The 27,516-nt window shown below is 41.1% G+C and overlaps 1 protein-coding gene and 1 long non-coding RNA gene across 2 annotated transcripts in view; one reads left to right on the forward strand and one right to left on the reverse strand.

Moving 5' to 3' along the window:
- The window catches only part of LOC115366687 (uncharacterized), a 123,160-nt gene that overhangs the window by 64,113 nt on the left and 31,531 nt on the right, over positions 1 to 27,516 (reverse strand). The window lies entirely within an intron of this gene.
- The window catches only part of LOC115366684 (testican-1-like), a 150,313-nt gene that overhangs the window by 41,047 nt on the left and 81,750 nt on the right, over positions 1 to 27,516 (forward strand). The window contains exons 3-4 of the mRNA XM_030062250.1: positions 9,257 to 9,265; positions 21,502 to 21,547. Coding sequence (XP_029918110.1) covers positions 9,257 to 9,265; positions 21,502 to 21,547 — 55 coding nt within the window. The remainder of the gene's footprint in view (positions 1 to 9,256; positions 9,266 to 21,501; positions 21,548 to 27,516) is intronic.

Genomic DNA, 27,516 nt, shown 5'->3' on the forward strand with positions numbered 1-27,516 from the left:
CACTAGACGTACTGAACTGTGCAGCAAGTGTCAGACAAATGTTTATAGATTTTAACTTGGCATTTAATGTGACACTCCCTCAGGTACTGCTACAGAAACTGTAATACATGAATGTAAACCCCTGTGCAATTAAATGGTATCACTTGTTTCTTACATGCAGACAAACAGCAGGTCAGTGTCTCATTGCTCCCAGCAGACAATCAGTATGAGTGCCCTGCAAGGTTGTGCACACTCCCTGTACTTTTCCACATTGTACATGGATGACTGTAGAAGCTTCTATGATTATTAAATCATATTTCCGATGATGGTGACATTTAGCTCAGCAATACAGGAGTTTGTATATTGGTGTGATGAACACCACCTGCTTTTAAACTGCACACCTGAGATCTGTTGTTGATCATGTGCCACTGAGAATTCATGGGGAGTGTAAATTAACTGATATTATGATTGATTTTATGCACACACAAATTACCACTTGTGCTTTCAGCGTAGATTACAGCATTATACAGCTAATATTATGCCACTGTTCTAGAGCTATTATTGAATCCCTTCTTCGCAGTGGTGTTTCAATATGGTTTGGTAACTTAACAGTAATAGTCAAGTCACAAAGTCTGACTTTGAGCTAAATGGATGGTTTCCATCCCCTTTGCAGTATAATTTGGAGTAAAATAAACAGACTACAGCACACCATGTAAATCAAAAGGATTCAAGTTTTCCATGGTGCCACTGTCAATCTAGTTACTGGTCCACTGTAGGAGACAGAGGGAATTCTGCATTGTTCACTGTCTGATTAAATAGTTCCATTGTCTATTTTATTTATGTACATATACAGTATTTTACACGACAGGCACTGACCCTGCATTTTAGCCAAGAGACAACATGAAGACATAGTATGTGGACCTAATGGGGTGTTGAATTAGTGCAAACGTATTTGGATGCAGTGGCAAAATTGATTGTCCGAGACAACCAAAAACAAAAACAAACAAACAAACAAAAAAAAAACTTGAACCATATATACACTACATATGCTTGATGCTTTGTCAACTAAAGAATGGACACACATAAAGGACACACATAGGGCTGCTATCAGGTTTATCTTGCAACAGCATTTATTTTTTACTCCTACTTTACTTGCCTTACTTGCCACCAAACTGCACACACTGCATAATTTACCCACCCACATAATATTTTTATGACAGAGTTTTGATGAATGTACCCATTTGGCCGTGACACACAGCCTCACAAGTTTGATGGCAAAAATGTACAAACAAGAAGGGAGGAATATTTCCTAAATACTTCCTGCTATACCATACAAACTTCACTTAGGCCTACCTGTTCGCCAGGGGCTGAAAAATGCATCACACTACATTTGGTAATGCTGATAGCAGCACCACCATCAGAAAACATTGGCAGTTTTTCCAAGGGTAATATGCTAAGCAATATTTTACCTGCGTCTGTCACAGAATGTTCTATCTTTGAGATGGGTAACTTTTCCATAGTGAGGCATGTCGAATAATTCTCCCCATAGGTTTGGACCTCATCGATGTCTGCTTGGAGCGACTGCCAGTCTACTGTCAGTCATAGCTGCAGACTTTGCAGACTTGCCAACTTTCGAGGACACAGACAGACTGTAAATGTTTATGTTATCATTGGTTCATTGAATCCTGTCTTTACTTGAAAGGGTCCTGTCAGATCTGAGTGAAACACTATGGATTAGAGGAGAATATAGGATATAATCACCTCTTACCCTAGCTTTGTTGTGTTAACTAAAGGGGTGTATGTCTGCACATTTTACAGTATGTCTTTCACTGTTAGCAAAAAGTGTGTGTACATGTGCGTGTCCTTCTTCATCTCCTCAGCACCGCATGCAATATTCAAAGTTATCTGTCTGCTCATGTCAATGAGATGCTGCCTGTCTATCCCAAGGCCGAAGACATGAATACTGGATAGAGTCCAGTGGTGCTCCACTGCTAGGAAAAAAAAAAAAAACTCCATCCCTCCTCTACCTCTCCTCTTCATCCTGCCATTTTTCGTTTCTTTCCTCTACTACTTTCCATTTTCACATTTTTTTCTTCTTTCATCTGTTCCCTCGTCCCTTTAAATCTCCTCCCCCCCTCTAAATCTTCACGTCCCCTCCATTCCTCCCACTAAAGCCTATCATCCATTCTCCATCCATCCATCCTGTGCTCCATTTTCCCAAGCTGCCTCATCCTCTGTCTACATCACACTCAATTTTTCTCTCTGTCATTCTCCTCCTATGCTGCTACTACTTTAGCATTACTAATCTTCAAGGTCAGCAGATTGAGAAAAGGTCATCATCACCAAAAGAGTCACACACGGACCTGGGGTATAGTCAAATCAAGTGGGCAGGACAAGTCTGACATGTTAAGCACTCATCATTATGGCTTATAATAAAACACTGATAGTATTTATGAGGTTTCTGAACCCCCTATGTTTGTCCATAATAATGATAATGTAATTTCAGTGTGTGTCAGAGTGATTAGACAACATATAAGCCAAACATTACAAACTAGCATGGCTTCCCAACGCATATTTTTTTTTCTGTGTGTGTGTGTGTGCGCGTGCGTGCGCATGGACAATAGACATGTATGTGAATTTGGTTTCTGAAAATTATTTGGGGCTCAAGTGTAACAGAAGCCAACTTTATTTTCTTTTACCCTGTAGTCAGCATTCTTTACTTCCTTTGCAGAGGCCTGCAGCTGACTGAACTGGATAATCCAACTATGAAACTATAAAATCTGCTCTCAGCTCTATTATGCCACAAGCTGACAAAGCTTATATCTGCTTCATGGGATACTGACCTGCTCCTAGACCACTTCCTATCCACAAGTACTATGTTGCTTAGACAGGGGGGCAGAGAGAGGGAGAACAGAGGAGGATACAGAAGAGACGATAGCAAGGATAGAGAGAAGGAAGGAGTTGGGCAAGGCTCCAGACTCATAAATACACTAAATTCAGTAGGTAAATCTTTAATGGTGTTTGGTTTCAGCAATGTGCCCTGAGTACAATATCATAAGTCAGAACGCCTTAGACAACAGCACTGCTGAATGTGGGCGTGGCTTAGCCCAAACAGGGCCGTAACTTTGAGCTGTGACTTTGGCAGAGGTCTGCATTCTTCAGAAGTTATGTTCTGGCCCCTATTGCTAAAAAATGTGGAGGCTTCCTAACCTTTACAAGGCTTTGGCAATCTAACTATTTTGTTAACAATTACAGTGTGCAGTGTAATTTAGTGCAGGTACCACATTTTTGCACCTATGGGTTCATATCCAAATGATTCATCTAAACTTATAATTGACACATTAATTCTTCAGTCCTTATCAATAGTCCTTATCTTAATCAAAGCTGAATGGAAAATTAAAATCAACACTAAGACTAGAAAAAGTACATTTAACCAAGGCCACAAAATAGTGCTAAACTAATATTGTCATGTTAGGGCCTTATTCAAACCATGTAAAACTATGAAGGTCTTGCATAGAGTGAGATAAGGATATTTAATTTGTTCCTATACAAACTTTAAAAATTGCTCACTGAGGATTTTGGGCAAAACAGCTTATTCTAAATGTTGTGTTCCTTGTCCTTACAGTGTGTATGGTGGAAAATTGGGTCATCGACTTTTTGTTTTCATGTGTTTCAGCACTTAAATACCAAGCCCCTTTAATTCAGTTATGGTTTGGATGACTGTGCATTAAGATTGAATTGGCAAAGAGCCCTTGGGACAGTAATTGGATCAAAGAATAATAAAATACATCCTACAAAATCTTAAGGGACTAAGGTTACTTCACATTTTGGTCTATAGTATTCACTGAAGTAACTTTTTAGATCAAAAGTCAAACATAAAAACAAACGCTTCTTTAAAGACAGGCCCAGCCCAAAACATACTGACAATGTCTTAATACAAAAGAAAAAAAATGGCTTTTGGTAATGTACAAAGCAGTCCTGATACTTTCGTTGTTGGTGACGTGTTTTTTTTTTTTTTTCTGCAAATAGCTGGCCACATGTACTGTGGAGAATTTGACATCACTTTGATATTTCCAGCGCAGCAACAATTTAAGTTTGACAGCAGAAAAATATTCAACTAGTGTATATAAAACTATATAAAAATGAGTGTCAAGTTTTGTTGTCAGCCCCTCAGAATTACCCAGATTTCTTTTTAGATTCACCATTTTGCACCAGTGTTCAACAATCCTTAAGAGAATAGGAGACAAAAGAGGCAAAGATACCAATTTCTCCATGACAGTAGCTTCAGGAGACCTTATTGCAAAGTGATCACAAGAAATTATCATTTTTAACTAAAGAGTGCAACAGCTGATTCTTCTTCCTTTTTTTTGTCAGAAAAAACTTGCACTTTTGCTCTTATGATGCGGCACCAAACCAACATGCAGTTTTCTGATAACCTCCACTGCCATTACTACAACAGAATAGCATCTTAATGCAGTGAATGCCAGTTCATTAAATACTTTTGAGGAAACCACATATAAAATATAGACTCAACCTATAATAATCTGCTAGAAATAATATTGAATCAGCATTGATGTTTACTTCTTAAAGACGCAGGACTGCACGGCATGGTTTCATGTGATCAAACATCTTGATAGTGTGCTGCTAAAATCTGACAGTCAATGTGATTATCATGACAGTCTTAATCCTTTTAAAACTTGAAAAGTTCCTCTCCGACTTGACAGTCATTGAAGTGGTAATAATAATAGCTGATACTATGATAATTGAGGAAGAATAATGAAAAATACTTTGAGTTAACGGTTTCTTCTCACCTGTAGTGGGTGCACTGACTATCTAACAAACAGGTTGGGGAATACCGTCAGGGTTCACAGGTTGTCCTAGGGAATCCATAAAGCATGTGTTACCAGGAGGGATGCTGGCTGTGCCATCTGGCTATACAAATCAGTGGCATATCTCAGTGATCAAAGTCCTGTCCATACGTGCACTGGGCACACTGGGCATCTATTAAACTCACCGTACCACAGTGCCCTTCTTTTTCAATTATCTTGTTCACAAAGTTGTGGAGGGTTATCAAATTGCTTTAAATACATTTCCAATAATCCAGTTTGTCATTGTCTGTGTTTACATGTCCCATCTACACAGAGCAAAGTCTGGCCTCATTCATGCACTAATGCAAATAGCTCTTAATGAGCCTCAGCAGGCTAAAACACTCGTCACTGGCGCTGCTGATGGAAATGATTCTGTCAATTGTATGCATTACGGTCATACGTGGGTATGCTTGATCCATGCCACTGGCCATGAGGAATGGCAGGACTGCATCACTGTTAAGATGCATGGTTAACTCAGAATAGAATACCAGTTGTTTGCCTTGGTTTCCGGTGCCATTAAACAGTGTCAATGAGTACATTTACATGCACACCATATTCCGGTTCGGCTCAATATTCCAGTTAAGGTAACTGCGCTGCGGCAACTGGAATATTCCGTTTACATGTTACTTGGCATGCCCCCGTGTTTCGGCGTATTCCACTCTCTGACGTAATGCGACACTCAGCCGCGGGGGGCAGCAGCATGCGTATAGGCGTCTGGTCTGCCGGAAAATCAGGCGAAGAAGTCTTCTTCCTCGTCTTCTTCTTCTTTTTCTTCTTCTTCTGTCACTATTTCTATGTTTTCTCCCATCGATATACTCCGTGATATTTAAGTCTTTCATTAGCTGAAGGTGGACTGCAGTCTCCTAACCATAGCAACAAAGACGCCACAGAATTCCTTGTGAGTCGAGCATGCGCAGTCGTGACTGAATATTCCGGTTCGGGGAGTTTTCCGACTAAGGTGGTTACCTGCCCCAATATTCCGGTTGGAACAGGAACATTCCAGGGGGCTTATTCGGAATTCTCTCCAACCGGAATATGACCTTAATCGGGTTCGGTGCGTGTTTACATGACACGTGTGCAACGGAATATTGCGAATATTCCAGTTAATACAGGAATAAGGTGTGCATGTAAACGTGCTTATTGACTCTTGTGATGGCACTTGCATTCATATTCATTAGTTGTGAAAAGAGCTCATTTCACTATTCCTTAAACATATGAGCATATTCAATGAACACCATTCATACAACCTGTTCATGTTCAACACTGATTGCAGGGTCTTTGGTGCAGAAGAGAGGAAGCATGCATATCGATTTAAGCCAAAGTCACAATCTAGATATCATGGTGTGAGTGTGGACAATCCTTGATTTTCATATTCATTACCATCATAGGCATCTTGCAAATGGCTCATCCTCCCTCAAAAATTCACGGTTGGAATCAGTGCAGTGGGGTTTGTGTGTGTGTAAACATGTGTACTTTGTGTTAGAGATCAACAGCTTAAATTATGATGAGCCATCAGTGTACTGCCGTTTATACAGATGATTATGATGTGAGCCATATTTTCTGAACTGGTCTCTATGAGTATGGCCTGCCTAGATTAATGATGATATGTTTGAATGGTGTTAAACTCTAAATTAATAAATGTTTTATATCCTGTTTGTGGCTATGTATACTGTACCCTGGTGATTACTGCAAAAACAAGTTGACACAGTGAAAGTTTTATGCTACTGTTGTGTTTGGAAAACAGTATTTTCTGTATTGGCCATGCACTCCAGTTTTCCCACTGAGCAGCACATGATGCATCTTTATCGATAAGCCACATTGCTGTCAACCTACTGTATCTTATCTATAACTACAGAAGAAAAGTGTACACTTTCTTGTCCAGGCATTGATAAAGTTGTTACATAAATAATAATTAGTTAGAATGACACAAGAAAAAAATGCACCTAGGAATTCAGAGAAATTTGAGACCTATGGTGATGCTAAAATAACCAAATTATGTATTAGCTAGTTGTGGAAAGTACAAGGGAAGTGCTATAAATAGAGAAAATATCATATCCTGATCATCCTTGAAATCACACTTTACTGTTTGAATGACACTGGCAAAGACATGATGTGGAAAAGGTTGCCTGTTAATGTTGGAGTGATGGCAACAAAGGTCATTCCTATGACTTAGACAACAGAGCTAGCAGCAATCACTCTGATCCTTCATTAACATCAGCTAGTAAAACCAGCAGAGCAGCATCTTCGACATCAATACTTAATTGGAGTCCAATGGTGGACTTGAGTTGTAGGGCCTGCTCACATTAGGGCCATTTGCTCTGTATCGTGGTAAAGCAAAAATTCCCCCCTCACCAGTCCCCGGCTAGCCTGCACTCACATTACCTAAAGCCCAAATGCGCCCAAGCGCGATTGCCCCCGGTATGCACGTCATCACGTTGAAATATGACAACAGGCATGGTCCAATGTCATCATAAATCAGTATAGTTCAAATACATTCATCTAAAAGACATTTAACTAAAAGACATTTTTGTTCCTTTTAATCAGACATGGGATGTTTATTTACCCTGACAGTTTCAGAGGTAACTTCCTCCTTCTTCAGAAAGGTCCAACTGACAGGCGGAGCGGCACCTGTCAGATCCGGCAGACCAGGCCTGACCGGGTGGCCGCACACCAGCACCGCGCCGGCCAGCACCAGGTCTGCCGGATCTCCACGCACACAGACTGCTGTACTTTCATTATAAACCGACTTTTGTTTATACACGGTTGCAGCAGCACAATTGACAGTGACACAGACAGCATGGTTCATTATTGATTGCGCAACGTGGCCATTCGCCGGTAATCGCGCTGCGCGCATTAAACAATTTTGCAGAGGCAGGAGGAAAGTTTCATGATTTACGTCCGCGCACTTGTGTGACAGTGCATGTGCACACCCTTTCCAACCGTGCCAGAGCGGGGGAAGTGTACTGTATTCAGGCACGATACAGAGCGATCACACTAGTCAAATAATCCGGATTTTAGGGGCAAACGTGCTTGGGCACGGTACAAACTTGGTAATGTGAATAGCTCCTTACAGTAGGTGTCATCATGAAAGCAGGTCAGAGGCTTCATCGTATTGAATACACGCACCATATGGTTCAGCCGCTGGTCAGAATAAACTAAACAGCAAACAAAAAAAGTGTAGAAACGTGTCTGGAAGCCACAGAAATTAGAAAAACAACAAAAATGATGCAGTTTCAACTCCAATGAAAGTGAATCTCATTTTTATGCTTTCTAAATCCAGTCTCTAATGCATACACTCTTGCAAAACAGCTAGCACACAGACATCATCAGCTGTGCCTGCTCAAAATGTGCTCTGAAAGAGCCCCTTAATTGGGCTATAATGGATCCTGCTTATGTTAAATATCCAGTGAAATGATTTTAATTCAGTTAGAAAAACACTGATATTGAACATGATAATGAACACAAAGAGCATTTTTTAAAGTTTGATGGTAAAAGGTGTGTAGGAGTGAAAATGTAACCCTTCCGATAACTGTATCATCCACTGCATACCAATATTTCTATCTTTGGGATTATTCAGTGTTGAAAATTCAGCACCCAGCAACAGGAGACATGATCATTGTGGTCTAGCATTTGCTGGCTGATTATTGTCTGACAGACAATATGGAGCCTCATTAACTGTCAGCCCAGCAAAACATTCAAAACCAGATTGCATGTGACATCATGTAGGCTACACCATGAACTAAGTTTATAAATCTGAGGAACAGTTTTTCAAAGCACATCAACTTCTGTAAATGTTGATGGTTTTAATAATTTCAGCCATGTCACATTGTTTAATTACACCATAGACATGTAATTGTAATGCACTGGAAATTCAATGTGTGTTTGTCCATGGGTAAGGATGTGTGGGTGAGAGAAAGATATAGAGGGAAAGGAAGGTAAGTTGGCGATTTATGTTCATCTCCTCACTTTTCCTGTTCCACTTTCTTCATTCTCTCTTTTCCCGGAAATGAATCACTTTCCAACCTCTCTGTCTCTCTCTCTCCCTCTCTCTCACCCTCTCTCTCTCTGTTTCTCCACTCTCAGGTGGTATAATTTGCCCTCGATGTGTTTGGAATTACATGTCACATCAAATAAGGCTATCTTGCTCCTGCAGCAGTAAGGTGTATGTGTGTGTGTTTGTGTGTGTGTGTGTGTGCGTGCGTGTGTGTGTGTGCGCGCGCGTGCGCGCGCGTGCGTGTGTGCGTGTCCTGCAGTGCAGAATCAGATTCCTATTAAATGGCTCTATGGGTTGAGCTCAGTATTCAGAATGAGTAACATGGAATTGTAATAGAGCTGATGGACATCACATATACCATTTTCACTGACACCTTCCCCCCTCCTCTCTCTCTCTCCACTGCCATCATTTAAAGGAGGTGGAGGTAAGTGATTAATTCCTTCATTGTGTTTATGCTTCAGCAGCATGTTGAAAGTCACTGCAGTAGCTGACTGGAAGCTCCAGATGTTCTAGTCTTTGTCTCATAGTGGGCCTGCTGCCATAAAGGAGTGTCCACACCAAACGCGAAGTGAGTTTTTAACGCGGTACGATTACATACAAAGTCATCAAAGACATGACTAGACACGGATTTGCGGCAAGCGGCGCAAATGACACAAAAGACACGAACAGGTTGGAATATACTTGCTGCATGACTTAATGTATGCGTACACAGTGTGCTTCATGAGTGCACACACTTGCTACAGCACAACACGTCCAAAACGCATGGAGGTCTCCACCAGGGGCAGACAGCAGCAATCAGACCTGGAGATCGCGAAAAAGCCGGTATTGCCCAGATATCGCATGCCAGTATTGTAAACAAACAGGGATCCGCTTGAGGAGGAAGAACTCATCATTTTGGGTTAGGGTCTCTCTTCAAAATTTTCCGCCATTGCCTTCTGACCCTGTGACCTCACCGTCACTGTGTCACTGTGTCACTGTGTATTCGTTGGCACAAGCGCCTCTAGCGGTTATGTCAATACTGCATCTCGCGCACGTGTCACGTTACCACGCGTCGAGATGAGCGACCTCTACGCAAACGAATACGCGTGGCTCCATGATATATTCCAGGTCAAATTCGCGCCACTCGCATCTTCACGCCAGTTTAAAATTTACAACTTAAGCAAAAAAAAATCACGGCAGTATTCAAGCGAGACTGCGACACATCGCGTTTGGTCTGAACACACCATAAGGTGCAGCTCTGGTGCAGAGCTTGAGAGCTGAAGCTGATCTAAATGCACAGCAAGGTAGAGCAGCTGGCATGATGTGGGACAGTTCAGCATGCTGCAGAACTGTTTTCACATATTAAAGTATATCAATATGTATACACTTTGTGCAGATGAATTAGCTAGACTGGTTTGTTGTACTGGTGGGAAGCAAAACTATGGATTTGATGATCCATAGAGGAAGCTTCAGTCCCTTCAAGCATGAATCATACCTGGAGTAGGGATATAATGGTTATGCTTTCTCATGATTTCTCATGATTTGGCTTTCATCCTGATTGTTAGGCCATGGTTTGAAATGTTGCCCCCCCAATGCTAGTTTTGAAAAATAAAATTGAACTGACTCAGAATTAAAGTTGTTCCTTTGTCATTTTTACAATATACCAAGAATTCGACATAAATAGTTGAATGCGGCACTAAACAATTTTTTCTAAAAGTTGTACAATGTAGCAAGAGTGCCTAGAGTGTCTTTGTACAGTAAATGGCATGTGGAAAAATAATTTGTTAGGCCTAATGTTATCATTAATTAAAAGAAGTGTTGAGTGATCTACTTGATGAATGTGTTTGCTTTAATTCAAACAAACAACTGATATGCAAGAACTGTGGTGCCAAGAAGAAAAAAAAAAAAAACAGTCACATGTATGGTTTGGTGAACTGAACACTGCAGAACTATAATTTTCAGTTTTGGTTGAAACTTGTTCCACCCCTAACATGGAACATGTAGGGTTTTCACAATAGCAGAAATTCAGTAGTTGTGAATTTCCATGATTCTCGATACCCATTTCAATACCAGTAAAAAAAGAAAATAAAAGAAAATCAGAATTTAATTTGCAGTATCCAGCAGACATATGCAAAAAATATGGACATAATAAGTGGGCTTATGCATAATTACAAAAAGAAACAACTATTTAATGGGAAACTTCGATGGCACCATTTGTATATTTTGTGAATTTATTATTATCCCTTAAGCATCCACCTTGAATGCAAAATCCCTCAATAGCCGACTTGCTGTGTTTCTTTTGGACAACTTGAGGCGAAGCTGTTGCCCCAGCCATGGAGCCATCTTTCATGTGTTTGTCTCTTCTTCGGCACACACTTGAACAAGTGTATACTGCCCCCATCAGTTCTGGAAGAATATGCTACAGCCTGCTGAAGGCTGTCCATCCATCCATTGTCCAAACCGCTTATCCTCACAAGGGTCGCGGGCGGTTGCTGGATCCTATCCCAACACTCATTGGGCGGAAGGCAGGGAAACACCCTGGACAGGTCGCCAGTCCATCGCAGGGCAGACAGACAAACAATGACAGTCACACACACATTCACACCTAGGGGCAATTTAGGGTGTTTTCACACATACAGTGTTTAGGTCGACCTAACTGTCTAGGCTGGCCTAATTGGTGCGGTGCGGGTAGTGTGAACACAACTAGCCGCACCCGAGGTTAACCAAAACAGCCATACCGAGAGCGGCTGGAAGGGGTGGTCTCGGAGTGGCACACCAAGCCCTTTAGTTCGGTGCGGCGCACCAAACCAGTGGTATGAACGCGCAGCGAACCCGGGGTCAGCTCAAGCCTGGTGTACTCCACAAGTTTATTATAACCCTATGGTGGAGAGCTGAACAAAGAAAACACCAACAACAGCTGTTATTTTCAGAATTTCCTCTCCACCGCCATAGGGTTATAATGTAAAATATCAGCTAGCTGAAATGGGATACAAGCCAGGTGTGAATGAGCCCATATGTTTACATGGTATGCCTAATGTAACGTTTAGTACTATCACGTGTTTGCTAGCAAACGTAACTGCATTTAACATCAATGGTTCGTTCATGTCTAACGTTACAACTTACCTGGCTGTTCGCCGATATCTGTGTATGGTGAGGGGGGCCTGGTTTACCAGAATCAATCTGTGCCTTGTTCTGGTTTGTCTGGCAATTCGCATTTGGCTTCTCCAGTGCAAGAAAACATTGTTCTTCACACGCAGCCGTGCCTTGTTTTCAAATTCAAACGTTATAACTTCCCGACACTGAACGAGACAAACTATATAGATTGCCAAAAGCAGTAACGTTAGGCATATCAGACGGCGTTGCTGTTGAGTCTCCATCGTTCATGTGTGTTCTCTTTACATCTCAAGGCTTCATTTGAACCTTCTTTTCCAGATGGAAAGGTGCTACACACTTCATTTTGGTCTGGTTGCCATGGATACATGACGCTCCATTCTGTAGAATGGTGGACTTGGTACAGCGATAAAAAGCATATGTGAAACAGAGCCGCTCCAGTTGAAAATTGATACATTGTATATTGGGTCAAATATGTGTGAAAACATCCTTAGTGTCTCCAATTCACCTAACCTGCATGTCTTTGGATGTGGGAGGAAACCGGAGTGCCCGGCAGAATCCCACGCAGACACAGGGAGAACATGCAAACTCCACACACAAAGGACCCTAGGTGGGAATCAAACCCAGGACCTTCTTACTGTGAGGCGCCAGTGCTAACCACTATACCACCATGCCGCCTGCTGAAGGCTAAATCTAAATAAATACTAAATCTATGTAAATACATCCGGTACATATGGTGCCATAGGAAAACAGGTACTATTGTATTTTTGGATTACAGGTATCAACTTGGTCCTGAAGTATCAGTTCCCGTGATATCCAATGCCTCATCTGTTTGCAGTGCAATGAAGCTGAACTTTTACCAAAGGGGCTGCTGATCTGCAGTCCTACTCCCAGATGGCTTTCTTTATAGTGTGCAAATGTCTACGGGATTCTCACAGTGGGTGATTTAGTGTATTACCACAGGCTGCCTGTTTCTATACCTGACAGCAGAGTGTGAATGGACTATTGAGAGCAGGTGAAGTCACTGAATCAGATATAATGGGCTTGCAATAGTATAAATGGCTATGGGCTTATACTATAGTTTAAATGGTGTTAGCTACAGTCAGATCCCAGCACCAATAACTGCCTTGGTAACATCACAGAGAGAGAAAGGGAGAAATAAAGATGAGATGAGAGACGAACAGAGTGAAAGAAAGGACAAAAGAGAGTAGCTAATTGGGCTTCATCACCGCATGTCAGCAATGAGAATCATTAGCTCAAACCTAAGCAGCTGTAGTTTGTAGAAGAACTTCTGGGCTGAGTAAGCTTTCATTTCCTTTTTTTCTGGGTAAACTTAGATTAATTTCCATCTCATTTTCTTGTGTTGTGGCATTGTTATACATCTTTTCTCCTCCTCTCCTTTCCACTCCTCCAACTGTTCTGGTGCTCCCACTAATCCAATAACAAAGACGGTAGAGACCGTGCTTTCAAGCCCAGGAGCAGTTACGTTAACTCTGACTGTTTCAGACACTATGGCCTCTAGTTTCGCAGACTGAGCAAGGCGGAGGCGCAGCGCACCTGCACTTCGCCAACTGGGTGTGGCCAGATGGATTTTGCAAGTTTGGCACGCCGTGCGCACTGGCACAGGTACTTCTCCATCCCTCCTACCAGTGGAAGGGAGGAGAGAAGGCGTGGAGTGGGTTTGACACAGCCGATTCACATTATACCAATAAAATGAGCCCGTCCTCGCCTTTAAATGCGCTGCGCAAAGGCGTAATGAAGATTTACACAATTGACATGGAGGAAGAGAGCAGCAGCAACACACACTCAGGACAATGAGGCCAGTCTTGGCTGCTGGAATGTTGCTGGAGCTGCCTGCCATCCATCTATCCACCCATCCATCCATCCATGCATCTATCCTTACATTCGTCTTCCTCATTCCTGTCTTTCCATTACCTACCTGCCTCGCATCTCTTTTTCCAGCTCTGTCACCATCTGTTAAAGTTATTGATTTTTACGAGCAAATATAAATCTAACTGTGAAGCCCCCATTTTTCATGAATGTTTTTACCTCAAAGGATAATCCTCGCCATCTTCATATAAATACATCTTTGTTTTGCAACTTTCGACTCCATGACTTACTGATGCAACAACACACTAGAGATTAAAACAAAATCCGGTTCATGAAAGCCTTTACATTTGCTGTTGTAAACGCCCAGTGTCTGGCAAGGAACTGATGAATTTTACTGATGAATTTCGATTTGTGTGGAATATTTATATATGGAAGAAAAACTGGGTAGTTAACATGAGCAGTGCCAGACACCATGACTAGAAAAGACATCACCGTACTGGACACATTGTTTGACTGACAGGTGATCAGGTTGGGTTTCCATTACGCATCCCAAACGGTGCCCATCTCCTTTGATCTGACATCAGATGTGGGTCGATATGGGGATAAATTTATGTGCTGATTGAGATAGTAGCATTGAATATTGGTTTTTGTGGGTATTTATTGCATTGTTAATGTGCCTGACATTCTGGAAATCTGCCTGTGAGGTTTTGGCGACGTGTGGCACTGTGCGCCGGTCAGCCAAACTTCCACTACACCGGCTGCGCTCTGCCTGCGCTGACAGTAGACCCGGTTTGAGCTGGTGAGCTTTGAGCGCACCTTCGGCGAAGCCTTTTGGCACGAAACTGTCACTATGCCAAGCTTAATCTGTTGACAACCTCCTGAAACAAGTTGTTTCAGTTATACACATATGGTGTCCTCAACGTGCTACTTTTAGTAAAGGACTACTGTGTGTGTGTGTGTGTGTGTGTGTGTGTGTGTGTGTGTGTGTGTGTGCGTGCGTGCGTGCGTGTGAATGAGCGCAAGTGCAAAAGATAAAGAGAAAATAATATAGACATGCATGTTATTGTCACTACGTATTGCATACTGCAGAGTGGGGTTGCACTACAGTGATCAGCAGAACACACTGATGTGTCTCTGTGGGTCTCTGTGGGTTAAAAACAGAGCGAATCAAAGACACAAGGGAACTATTATAGAGCTGAACAGTCAGGTTCCAGAACTAAAACTCCAATTCATAGCTCACTATAGAGACATTTTTTTAAACATCATATGTTAACCATGGAAAACTTACTTACAGCAAAGAGAATGTGAAATGATGGTATGTGCTTCTGCAGTATGAGTTCTGATTTTAAGAAATTGTGGGAGATGAGCTGTGAAAGGCCAGAGATGAGAGCTGGCTGAATTGCTCTCATTTCTCAGAGGAAGAGAGAGTGCCTCTTCACAAGGCCAAAGCCCCCTTTTGCTGGATCACTGTGATGAGCTAAGTGGACATTTATTTGTGATCCAGCTGTGGGTGATGAAGCAGCTTCTGACCTAAGGCACACGCCTGGCAGGTTCAGGTTCATGACACAAGATGTCAAGGGTACTGGAGTGTTTGAGTGTATGTGACTGACTTAGTGCCTACCAGCCTGCAGCCTTTCAGAGTCAGGCAGACAAACACAAAGCAACTCAGCCACTGTTTTCACTGTCATTATAAGACTTAGGTGCTGCGCCCAGGTGATTCATCGGCAAATATGAGGATTTTTTTTTTATTATTTATTTATTTATTTTTTAATATACAGCTCTCAAGCTTAAAAAAAAAAAAATCTACGTAGTAAAAATGTTTTGCCTGTCAGTCTGAGGATGTGCAGGGGGACCCTTGCACAAATGCAACAAAGTCATATATGAGCTTGCATTTTCCAAAAAGAATGGGTTTGAGGTACGAGGGTCTATTTCATCTCTGAAACTTTGCAAGACTCCTATTTATAGAGACAGAAATGTGATTTTGTAACTGTCTCCTCTGGTGCACAAAATGATTCACTGCAGAGAACTGCTTGTTTCTCTGCTGCAACTTAGGGCTCTTTCCCACTGCACAACAAGAAACAAGTACTACCCCAAACTGGAGTAAACAAGAATTATTGTATCTCATTCTAATCTAGTCTTCTCAAGAAACAGTAATGGTCATAGACACAACAGAAAAAGGCGATTGGCATTGCTAATTTAACAACGTAAGTAACTCAATCATACTGAAGGCTAAAATAACTGTCTGCTTATTTATTTACACATTTTCTTGAAATGGGATTTTATTTAAGTTTATTTTAAACTGTATTTTTAATCAATTGGTCCAAATCATGCTTGTAGGCCAGTTCCTTCAAGTGTAGTAATATTTCCTTTTTGTTTCCCCTTTGAATCTTATTCTCTGACCAAGTGACTATGGGAGCTTAGACCTACTTGTGTTTTTTCTCCATTTGGCTTCTTCAAATGCTCGACAGATAAGAACCATCACTGCAATAACACACAAGTGTGTAACCAGTCAGCAATGAACGCTGGAGTAGAGAGAGTCCCACATGTCAAGCAGGTGCCAAAATATCAAATGGAACTGGCGCTGAACATTTTGCGAATGGAAAATCGAAAGTTCCTGTTTATTAGTGCCAAAGAAGAGGGAGAAGGGGCAGAGATGAAAATGACAGCAAGCAGAAAGGAGAACACAAAAGAAAAACACAATGAGTCAGACTGAGACATATAAATGTGCATAGGGATAGAACGAGGAGAAGTGGAAAAGAGCCTAATGAGAGGCAGACATAGAACATGATGAAAGGAAAGAGATGAACACTGAGAAATACTGAGAAGAGGCAACAACTGGTAAGATTAGAAAGATAACAAAACAGAAAGAAAGAATTTTGAATTCTGAAATATTTAATTGACACCTTGAGCCTACAAATCTATTCACACCCCAGTAAAGCACAAATAATGTACAATATATTCCATTTATTCCTGTATGTAAAAAAGGTTATAGTTTGTTGCATGTTGTACCTTGCAGTAGTGCAATGCATTTCCAAAGATTAGGGAGAAGCAGCACTAACTGGGGAAAAGAGAGAAGGGGAAAAGAAGAAGCAGATCTGAGATAAAGACAAATAAGAGACAGATGAAGATGGAGAGTGATGGGGGGTGGGGAGGGGGGGTGGGTGTTTTCTGTTCCAGTGGGTCCTTGGTTTGTTTGCTTGTGACTGACTGCACTCTGTTGTTTAGTTCATCTGACCCAGAGCTGACTGACCTGCTCGACTCTGCAGGCGTTGGGCTTGATATGCCTAAACACTGATGAGCTCAGACAAGCTCCTTTATCAGTGTAACTTCATCTGGAATAGATTTTTGTGTTAAGTTGCTGCAGTCTCAGTTAAATCAGGAAATTCAATTGCCTAAGCAATGGATGCTCAACCATTTACTAAACTGGTGGTAACAAAACAATTGTCAAGTCCATGCAGAGGGACCACAAAGTAATTTTAGAGAAAATCCTATCCAGTTTCCACTTTACATTTCATGACATTTTACAGTACTTTAGACACTGCTTTCATTGTAAAAAATTATATTCTTCTACAAACTGCCATGAGACAAGCCTCAGTTCATTGAGCTTGATCTTGGAACTTCCCATGTGATTTGCCATAGCCGCTCCAGGCTTCTCTGCTCCTGCACCAATGAACTCCCTGTCTCATTAGGTTCAGGCTTTAGGTGAATACACTGATGGGGAGAGGAGTGTTCAAGTAGGTTTATAAAATGGTGCTAAACTATCAAGTTAATGTCATACACAAACTAGGCCAGTTTACTGTGGGGTAGAGCTTGCATCGATTTGTCTGTAGGTAATATTGGTGAGACCTGCTGACAGAGCAGTCCAGTGAGCCATGTAAGCACATGGCACCAGCTAATCTCATATGGTGAAAGGGCCAATAATAAGATTGCACAGGTGGAAAATAAAGCTTCCAGAGGAATAGGCAGTGGACCCTTAGTTGGAGATAGTCTGCCTGTAACAGGCAGGGTCTGCAGCAACAGATGTTTCATCTCAAAACACTGCAGTCTACCAGAACCAGGCTGGAGGGTGGTTAAAAACACCAATTCTTTTGGGGTAGTTGGGGAGGCAGAGTGGAACGACAGGGCATCCTTACACTGAACACCGAGTGTTCAATTCCCCAGCACATTGCTGAAGTGTACATGAGCGCCAACATGATTCCCAGATTGCATTCTAGACAGGCCATAACAATCAAGATAATATCAGTCCTTCAGATATACTCTATGTAGTAAGTAGGGGTGGTTAATCTGTGTGATTTCACGATTCGATTCGATTACGATTATTGAGGTCCCGATTCGATTAACAACCGATTTTCGATTATTAGCGATTCTCGATTACCGCGCTCCTTCTCGTCTGTGTCTTTCCTCTGCTGTCTCGCGGTGTTTGTCTAACCTCTCGCGAAGGGATCGAGCGCGAATCGCTGATCGGCTTGGTGAAGCGCAAAGAACAGTGTCACCAAATAATCGATTCTTAAAAATTTAATAATCGATTCATAATCATCCACAACATAATCGTGATTAATCGATCATCGATTTTTTTCGCTTCTTTAATACAGTTGGAATCAGCCTAGTCAGATGTTAAATATGTTTGTTCATTTGTTTTCTCCTCATCTGAGTGAGATGCCGTGCTTTCCATTCACTGTCAGAGGTTCCGATTTCCAAGGTGGAACTTCCCTCCTCCAAGCTGAATGTATTCCACTGTAACCAACATGAACAGCCACTACAACATAGAAAAGCATGCACCTGTCCACTCACAGCAAATGACTCACTGATGAAAGTCAATGATGATAGCTACCATTAGCTGCTAACGCTACCTAGCTTAACATTATGAAACGATTCGTATGATATCATATGAAAGGTTATGCACAAATTTTCATGCATATTCCTACGGATTTCCAGCAGCAAGAGTGACCAGCGTGCCTGCGCGAGCCCCGAAGCGAGAGCCTTAAAAAAAATGGCGGACATTCCTTTTATTCTCAGTGGAAAATGCAATAATTTAATATGCATTGAAATGCACTTTGATAACATTTCTAGCGAGAAACGTGCATTTGATTCTCATAATCTTCTTTGAGTGAATGTATACGATCTCTAGGTTGTTATTTATTCCGAAGTCTCTTTCAGGTTTCTATTGTTGCTATGGACGCTACTATCGCTGCTGCCCATGTAGCTTCCGCCCGGAAGTATTTCCCTCCCTGTCACTGTGTTAAAGTTTTTATTTCTCAACAAAAAAACGCAAAAATGTCCTTGATAACTCATCAATACGATAGATTAATGTTAAGGCCGTCCGTTTTAATTCTTCGATTCTGCAATACGTGTGATCATTTGCACCTGCGCAAGCCCTTGCAATGCATTACAGATTACACAGAAATCCGTGAAATGAGCACGACCTCTTAATAACGCATTGCGTGCTCCTCGCACATAACCTGTTTTAATTACTTGCAGTCACCACGTAAACAGTGTCCACTGAAAGTCAATTAGGATACCTGTCCTGGTGGACTCCCGGATTCTCGGCTTCAAAGACGTCACGCCGTGGGTGGTTCATAGATCCCGGAAGTGCAAATTTAATCGATATTCTGAAAAAAAGATCTGATTATTAGCCATAAAGTTGTAACCATCCAAGGCAGACTTACCACGAGCTATGAGGTTGTGTAACAATGGCATGTGTCCACAAGTCCCATATAACTTTCATCAATAAAGTCAATAAAGTGTAATAAAGTGCATGAAAGTTGATAATATGCTGATATGTTACGCCATTGAACACAACCCTTTTAGTCAGCGAAACAGAGTGGGTGGAAAAACTGTGGAAACACGTCAAAAATAGCACTAAAGATTTATATATTTTTTTAATTTTTCATAACACATCTTTACTCGTGATATAAACATGGGCTACATGTTAAGGTTATACTTTTGCTGTTGAAAAACTACCGTATGTATGTTTTCTAAACCTGTTTTCTAAACCTTCTGTGTGTTGCAACCTTGAGTTGCAACACACAGAAGTGTCCTGCACCATAGGTTTTGTAGTTCTAATATATTATGTCTATTATATGAAATTGTGATCACTAATTTTGCAATCTTAATGAAAGTTTTTGGGTGTGGGAAGAACGCCTGAATGGTCAGATTTTTTTTTTTTTTCTTAAGATAGCAAAGAGTACATTTACATGCACACCATATTTCAAGGTCACGGCCCCCTTAGCCTTGGCCCCGAACATGCCGCAGGACCCCGGAAAAAAGACTTGCCGAGGCTAAGGGGTCTGGGGGGGCCCGGGGGCATGCGGGAGCGCTGGAGGCCGCAACCACTGCCACGGAGCCGAGGGCGAGGCATGGGCGCGCTGCAGGACCCTGGAAAAAGGCTTACGGACGCTCGGGTCGTTTTGACCCCTTAAGGCTTTAAGAGGGTTAACCAGAATATTGACCCAAATCGAAATATGATGTGCATGTAAACGTACTCATTGACTGTGTTGCCAATCATTTTGTTTTGATGTCATATATCGGTATTTTGATAAACTTTCAAACTCATAATTACAACTCCATGAGTTCAATGGAAAGCTCAATTAGTCTTTTAATCCTATTCCATGTGAGTTAACCACTGGCGTAACCGCCGTCTGACACACACTGCAACAACGCCAACACCTACACCACACACCTGTTTGCCAACTCCCGCCTGTAGCACATGCAAACCACTACTGTGATTAATCAGAACATGCTGAAATGCTGCACTTTGATTATGCACCAATTTCACTGTAATTAGGCCAATACTGTGCCCTCTACAGTAGTGAGAGGGTGTAGGTGGGGTGGATTGGGGAAATCATTTTCAAAGCACAACCCTCTAATCAGTATTTAACTTCAAACATTTGCTTGTGTGGTTAATTGAGGATGACATGTGGTGAATAGAATGGTAGTTTATTAAGGGAGACTAGGCTGCTTACAGAGTGTAATTGGAGGGTAATTCTGTGTGATTTGTCTCATCTCAGTGGGACAGATCAGTGGTCTGGGTGGGGAGATAATCAGGTCAACAAATCACTGTAGTCTGTCTCTAAATTCCTGTTGAACTGTTGGACTGATAAGCCAGGCTGATTACAGCAGAGAGCAGGGCAACATAACTACTGGCTGCTTTATCAATGACTCTACTTTAGCAAAATGAAAAGCCATCTTAGTCAGACAAGCCAGATTATTATGCCATCTGAGATGCACTATGGCAGGGAGCAGGGTTTAAAGTTCTTGTGTTAGCAAGTGTGTGTGCTCCTCAGTCTGTGTGTGCATATGTGTAAGAGCATGTTTATATGTGGCTTTGCCTATAAATTGATTTGTGTGTTTATGCATGCTTTAACAAACTCCCACTGTCTGAGCTGCAGGGTGACTAATGCTCTTCAGCGGCCACTTCTCCTATAAGATGCTTAAAAGTCTCTCATTGTGGTTGGTGGATGCATGACAGAGGATGATTTAAGTGGAAGAGATAACTAAACAAGACCTAGGCTATTATTTGTATGCCTTCTAAAATATTTGGAATTCTGGAGTGGAGATAAAATAAATGTCTGAAAATTAGATAGTGAGTTACAAAAACAAAAAAAACAAAAAAAAAAAAACAAAAAAATCAGGAAGTCTGGTGGACATGTACACATAAATAGCCATGGTAGACACTAAGAAACATGTACAGTCTCCCTTAATTTATTTTTAATCTTTTTGTTCTGCTGTGTTTGTACTCAGGATGACTACTTCAAGAGCTGGGCTCCTTCCAAGCCAGCAGACCAAGGTAAGACTTTAAGTGTCTTTGAGTATGGCTTAATGGATCAGACTTATGTGTGTGCAGTGTGCATTGATCTTCATCTGGAACACAAAGCAGAGAGAATGTGAAGTATGGATGTTAAAAGTGAAGATGGGTTTTTCAGGGTTAGAGTGTAGATGTCTGAAATAAACAGAGACCTAGCACACATATACCCAAGCATCAGTATCTCTGGTTGTAAGTAGGGATGCACTGGATCCAGGATCCAGAACAGTCAGTATACAAATGTTTTCAGTGGTTCACTCAAGAGATGTTAAAATAAGATGGTTCTCCCCAGGTAGGGAGTTGTTCATATTTTAGCAATGGCAAGAGTCTATTGAACCTGTTTGTAAAGCTTTGGCAGCTAAAGATACATAACATTACTCTGCCTAAAGCCTATACAGTTTCTCTTGAAGCAAACAGAAGTGTTAAGAGAGAAAACAGATAAATGAACAGAGCTGGAGAGAGGTTTAGTGAAGAAGAGTCTGTGCCCCAGTCGATGGATGAGATGAAGGGGAGCAGTGTCTGACAAAAAACAAGCATACAAATGTGTGAACACACACATTCACAGAGCATTGCTTCAGGGGTCAGTGCACTCTACTGTGGTCTGAGAGAGAATCAGACCAACTCTTTAATTCCCAGCCAAATGCCTTTGTCCTCATCTGCTCCTCTCCTCCTCCTTCCTCTTCCTCTTGTGCAAAAGTGCTGATGTTCTTCATCTGTTCTACAGGCACATTAAAAGCAGAAGTGGATAATTACCTCCACCTACATTTGGTCAGAGTGAACAGCACTTTATTTGCTTTGATAACTGCTAGCATATGCATTAGCATTACCTGCCTAAGAAATGCTTTTTAGAAGCTCCATGCTGTTGATATGATTTTCATATAGCTTTTTTGCTATTTTTGCTTTGTTGCATAGTTCACAGTAAAGAGAGACAGCAAAGATGAGGCTGACATGTAACAAAGGTCCCCAAAATATTGGAGCTACATGATATTAGGGGCATGAATGTCACCCACCGACTTGACACACATCTTGATACATGTTCAACGATACAATGCAGATTAGATTAGTGGCACTACCTGTGCATGTCACTGCTGTTTGGTAGGTTATGCATAAACATTTTGCAGCAAAGTTTCCAATCCTTCTTATAAAACTTACGCCACAGGATGGGAGAGGGCAGCGGGAGTTGATGCCAAAAATAAAACATGCATGTCATACTGGGATGTACTGATATATGTTAGTACATATACTACAAGTGCCACACATGTTATTCTGCAATTCACTTCCAACTCTGTACAGAGCCACACCATCTAATTCGATGTGGCCACATCTTACACATTTAGCCTGGTGCATCAAGATGCATTTGTGATTCGTAACTGCCCTACACAGTATACATCAGCTGAGCCAGCAGAATGTTACCATATGGCATTTTACTAAAAGTATAACTACTGTAGTATAACACAGTATCTGTGTCTCTTTAAATGCCATTATTGTCAGTGGAGAAAATTTGCCATTGACACTGGTATCATACAAAGCAAAAAGTTAGTGAACCTGCATTGTAATATATATTTTTACGCAGTACAACAACACATTTAAACACCCAGAACACAGGGGCATAATGTGTAGTACGTAACCACAACACTGACCTGGTGTCAAATCTAGTTCTGGCCAGAGCCAAAAGTAAAAGCATATAACCTGATCCAAAGACTGAGGCAACAGAGAGTTTCTGTAGATTTCTGATTCAAAGAATGTCAGGAAATTTTGTGTCCTTTCTTTACATGGTAGTTACCATTTCACGTACAGTTAAGGAACACCTAGTCTGCAGGTCCCTTGACAGTAAATGAACTGAGCTCCTATCAGTCAGAATGACACTGAATATGGGGAGATATTTCTCACACCAGTGTAGATATCAGCCTGATTTAAATGCACAGTACATGTACACACACACTAATAATCCTGTAAGAACCTAATATAGCAGTGCTCCCACTATAGCAAATGTGATTGTATAGCAAATGCCTGTGTTTAAGGTCCTGAATATATAAATGACACAGCCAGATTTGTGCTCAATATTTCAAATTATTCAGCCACGCAAACCTTAGCCTGTTCTGATTAACTTTTTTAAATTTACAAGATGTTGACCTGAATACACTGGCAGCGGGTTTAATTACATGAGAGCATCCATGCTGTATGTGACAACAAAGCATTCCTGTTACATGCTGCACTCTGCATGAGTAGAGTCAAGTCTGTCTTCAGCTTTCGCAACACTGATGATAATCACCCCTTGCATCGAGGTGTTTTGGAAGCTCATCAACATAATCTGACAAAATGTTCATTCATTTTTCATCTGACACTGACTCACTGGATTACTCACTGGATCTCACTGCATCACATGCTTCTCTGATAACCTAAAGAAATGGTTGAAATTGTGTTGCTTTGAATGATGTAAATGCTTTCATCAAGGCAGTGCGCAAGTAAACCTAATCCAATCAGTTACGTTTCCAAATACTTGCTGTGACTTAACGAGTTTGAGCACTTGATACGTAATCGCAGATGCTGAGTTATAGGAAGTATTAATTTGGATCCAAAGTAATCGTACTGAACATATGGTCCATCACCGTCCATTTCAAATATTCACATATCCATGTAAGGACTGTGTTGTTGACATACATTTCTGGTGTAGGTTTCTGTTTGGCTCTGTTTTCCTATCACTTTCTTTAGTGTTGTATCTCGTCTCTGTGATAGAATCTAAACCACAGCATTCCTGTTTAAACAGGGATTTTTCGTGCTAGAACCTGTTTGTTTACTGAATCACTGTTTTCTGTCTTGTTTGTGCAGCTGATTAAATTAAATCTCTGTCCTGGCTTTATTCAACAATATTCTATTTAGTATTCACAATGCAGACAAATTATCCAGCTGACAGTATCTTAAATCCATTTCCTTAGCTCTTTCATTTGCTGGATTATGGAGAACTTTCTGTGTGGACTATGGCTGACTAAGATAGTGTTTGATGCTCTGAGGGCCAAGGCCAGCTCTCAGCTCAACCAAGAAAATGCAATTGTGATTTTCTTTTGAGAAACAAAAGAATTAAAAAGAGAACAAAAATTCTGCCCCCTTGTGGACACCTCACCATCCTGCAGTCAGTCTTAATCATTGTCATTACATTAAACATTCCTTTCCCTTTCTTTTTCTGTTTCTCTTTGTCTTCTTTTTACCCATGTGTCTGCCCAACATCTTTCCTCTTTTATTCAGTCTGTCTTACTCAATTTCCATCTTCTCTCTATCCTCCACGCTAATCTCATCTTTTGTTTGGGAATTTTTCAAGATTTTTGATGTATCAGCCATGCCAAATGAATCTTATATAATTTTCCTGTGGGAGCAAAGGGTGTGAATCAACATAAAATAGCAAAGCACATGATTGACTTCACTGACTTGACTTAACTGACAAATGCACACACAGAGAACCATGTGGCATTCTTATTTTGTCTCCTCTCAATTGCTTCATCGATCTCTGTTGCAGGCATGCTTTATGAAAGAGACTATACAAATGCACTAACCACCTGTCCAGTTACCATTTTTCTCATATAAAGTCTTTCTAAACTAAAATTTTATAACATTGTGAAATTTTTGGCTTGGGGTCGGTAGAAAATCTGTGAATTATTTGCAATCTTCTTTTTGATAATCCTGCCACCACAATCAGTCATTATAAACTAATAGATAATTCTGCATTTAGATCTATGTGCATTATCATATATTAATGTTTAGCTTGCATACAAATTTGCCTGTAAAGTATTATAAAGATACCATCTGATTCAACAGAGAAGACCACAGGACATGTAATCTGAGCACTAGAATTAATATTTTCCTTTTTAGGAACATATTTACCAGTCTATATGAAGGAACAAAGCAGCCTCTCCAGGCCTGTACTCATTTCTTCATTTGTGTGGTATTTCTGGCACATAGACCAAGGGCTCCTCTGCACCTACCCACACACAGCCCACTCATTTAATCCTATGGTTTAATCATGCCCAATACCTTCCTGAATACATGAAACCAGCGAAAGCAAAGTGTACTGCCAAAGTCGAGTGCATAAATAGACTGGTTGAAGCAGCAGCAAAAGTAGCCTACTGCTGAACCTGACCGACTGAGTGAGAAGTACATCATCACCCCCACTGAATAGAATTAAATTTGATGCACCATATTTAGACAGACTACTCTATACTGTGATGATTCTAAAAATTCATACCTACTTAACATGCTGGGTGCCCACCAAAACACCATTTCCAGCAACCTCAGGAATTCCTATATACTGTTAACAAGCCCAATACTAAATGAACTGAGAGCCTGTCAATTTGCCGGCCGTCTTTCAGATGAGACATTAAACCGAGGTCCTGACTCACAGTGGTCATTAAAGATCCCATGGCACTTATCGCAAAGGGTAGGGGGTTCCCTGGTGCCCTGGCTAAATTCCCAACTTGGCTTTCTCCATCTGGTCACCTAATCATCCCCAAGTGTAACTGGCTCAATGATTCCCTCCCTCTATACGTCAAGCTGATGTGTGGTGAGCATTCTGGCGCAAAATGGCTGTCGTGCATCACCCAAGTGGGTGGAAAATTAACTTGCTCACTAGCCACTGATAAATATTTTAGTCAGGGTAACTACTGTCTACATTCAAGAAGCTAGTGGATTTTGCTCTGTTGTGTTTGAGATGCTCCACCTTCGAGACAACTGTGTGTTGTTTTGTGCGTCTGAATACACTTGGACTGGGTGATATGGAAAAAAATCATTATCACAATATCTTTGATTAAATACATCAGTGTCAATATTGTGACCGCACTGCTGGGATGTGTATTACTGCTTTCATAATATATTCATATGCAATCATTAGTAATGTGGACCAAACAGGTAGAGACAAATAAAGCAGCTAAAACTATGTAATAAACTCAAAGAATTGTATTTCTTTAAAGTAAATCAGCCTTTACAACCAGGAAAAGACATCACTCATGTCATATCATGATATTATAATATCTGAAATCCCAAACAATATATTATCTAATATCATGATATTAATAAAATAGTGATATATCACCCAGCCCCACTATCTGTGCAAGTGTGTGTAACAAACCAACTCTTAACTGTAGCACTAAGAGCCGCAGACTTTCAAAACACACTAAATGTATCCTCCATAAAATCAAAACGGTTTCATCACATCCATTCACAACTTTACTTCACTGATCTGCAGTCTCTGATTCCCACTGCTCAGTAGCCCATCCTCTCTTCATAATAGTTTCCATTTGGGTGGCATTTGCAGGCAATTATAAATTAAATACTGATATGGTTTAGTAAACAATGACTGCCATGTGGTTCTTCAAAATTCTAATTTTGTTGCTATATAGACTTTGATGACAGACATATAGGACACAAACAGGACCATTACTGACAGGACAATTAGGGTGTTCAAACCATCACTATCATTATCCTTAAAAAAATTATCTCAATTAACTCAAGAGAAAAAAAGAATTGACTCCGAATGTTTATTTTCTTTAGGGAGTGCGACTAAAGTTATGTGTTCCTGTTTTGGTTGTTGGCCAGTTCTCACAGCTGATTCGGAGCTGACAGATTGGCAATCTGCTGCCTGAAGGACCTGCATGACAACAAGTGCAGACTCTGGGGTGCCCTAGTGGCTCACTGTGGAGGGCATACCACCTACCACTAAGGCTAAGCCGCGGTGGCCTGGGTTCAAATATGGCGCAGACCCTGCATGTCATCCCCTCTTTCTTTCCTGTCTCTCTCCACTGTAAATATGTAATAAAGTAAAAATGCCCAGAAAATAATCTTTAAAAAAGTAAGAGCAGACTGTGGTGACCACCTGACCTGCAGCCCTTTAACAACTCCACCCACAGATGTAAAGTGGTGAATAGGTCACATGTTCATCTCGAAGACTACCCTATCAGGTCGCACCT

Source organism: Myripristis murdjan, chromosome 10 (assembly GCF_902150065.1).
Source record: "Myripristis murdjan chromosome 10, fMyrMur1.1, whole genome shotgun sequence".
Lineage (NCBI taxonomy): Eukaryota > Metazoa > Chordata > Actinopteri > Holocentriformes > Holocentridae > Myripristis > Myripristis murdjan.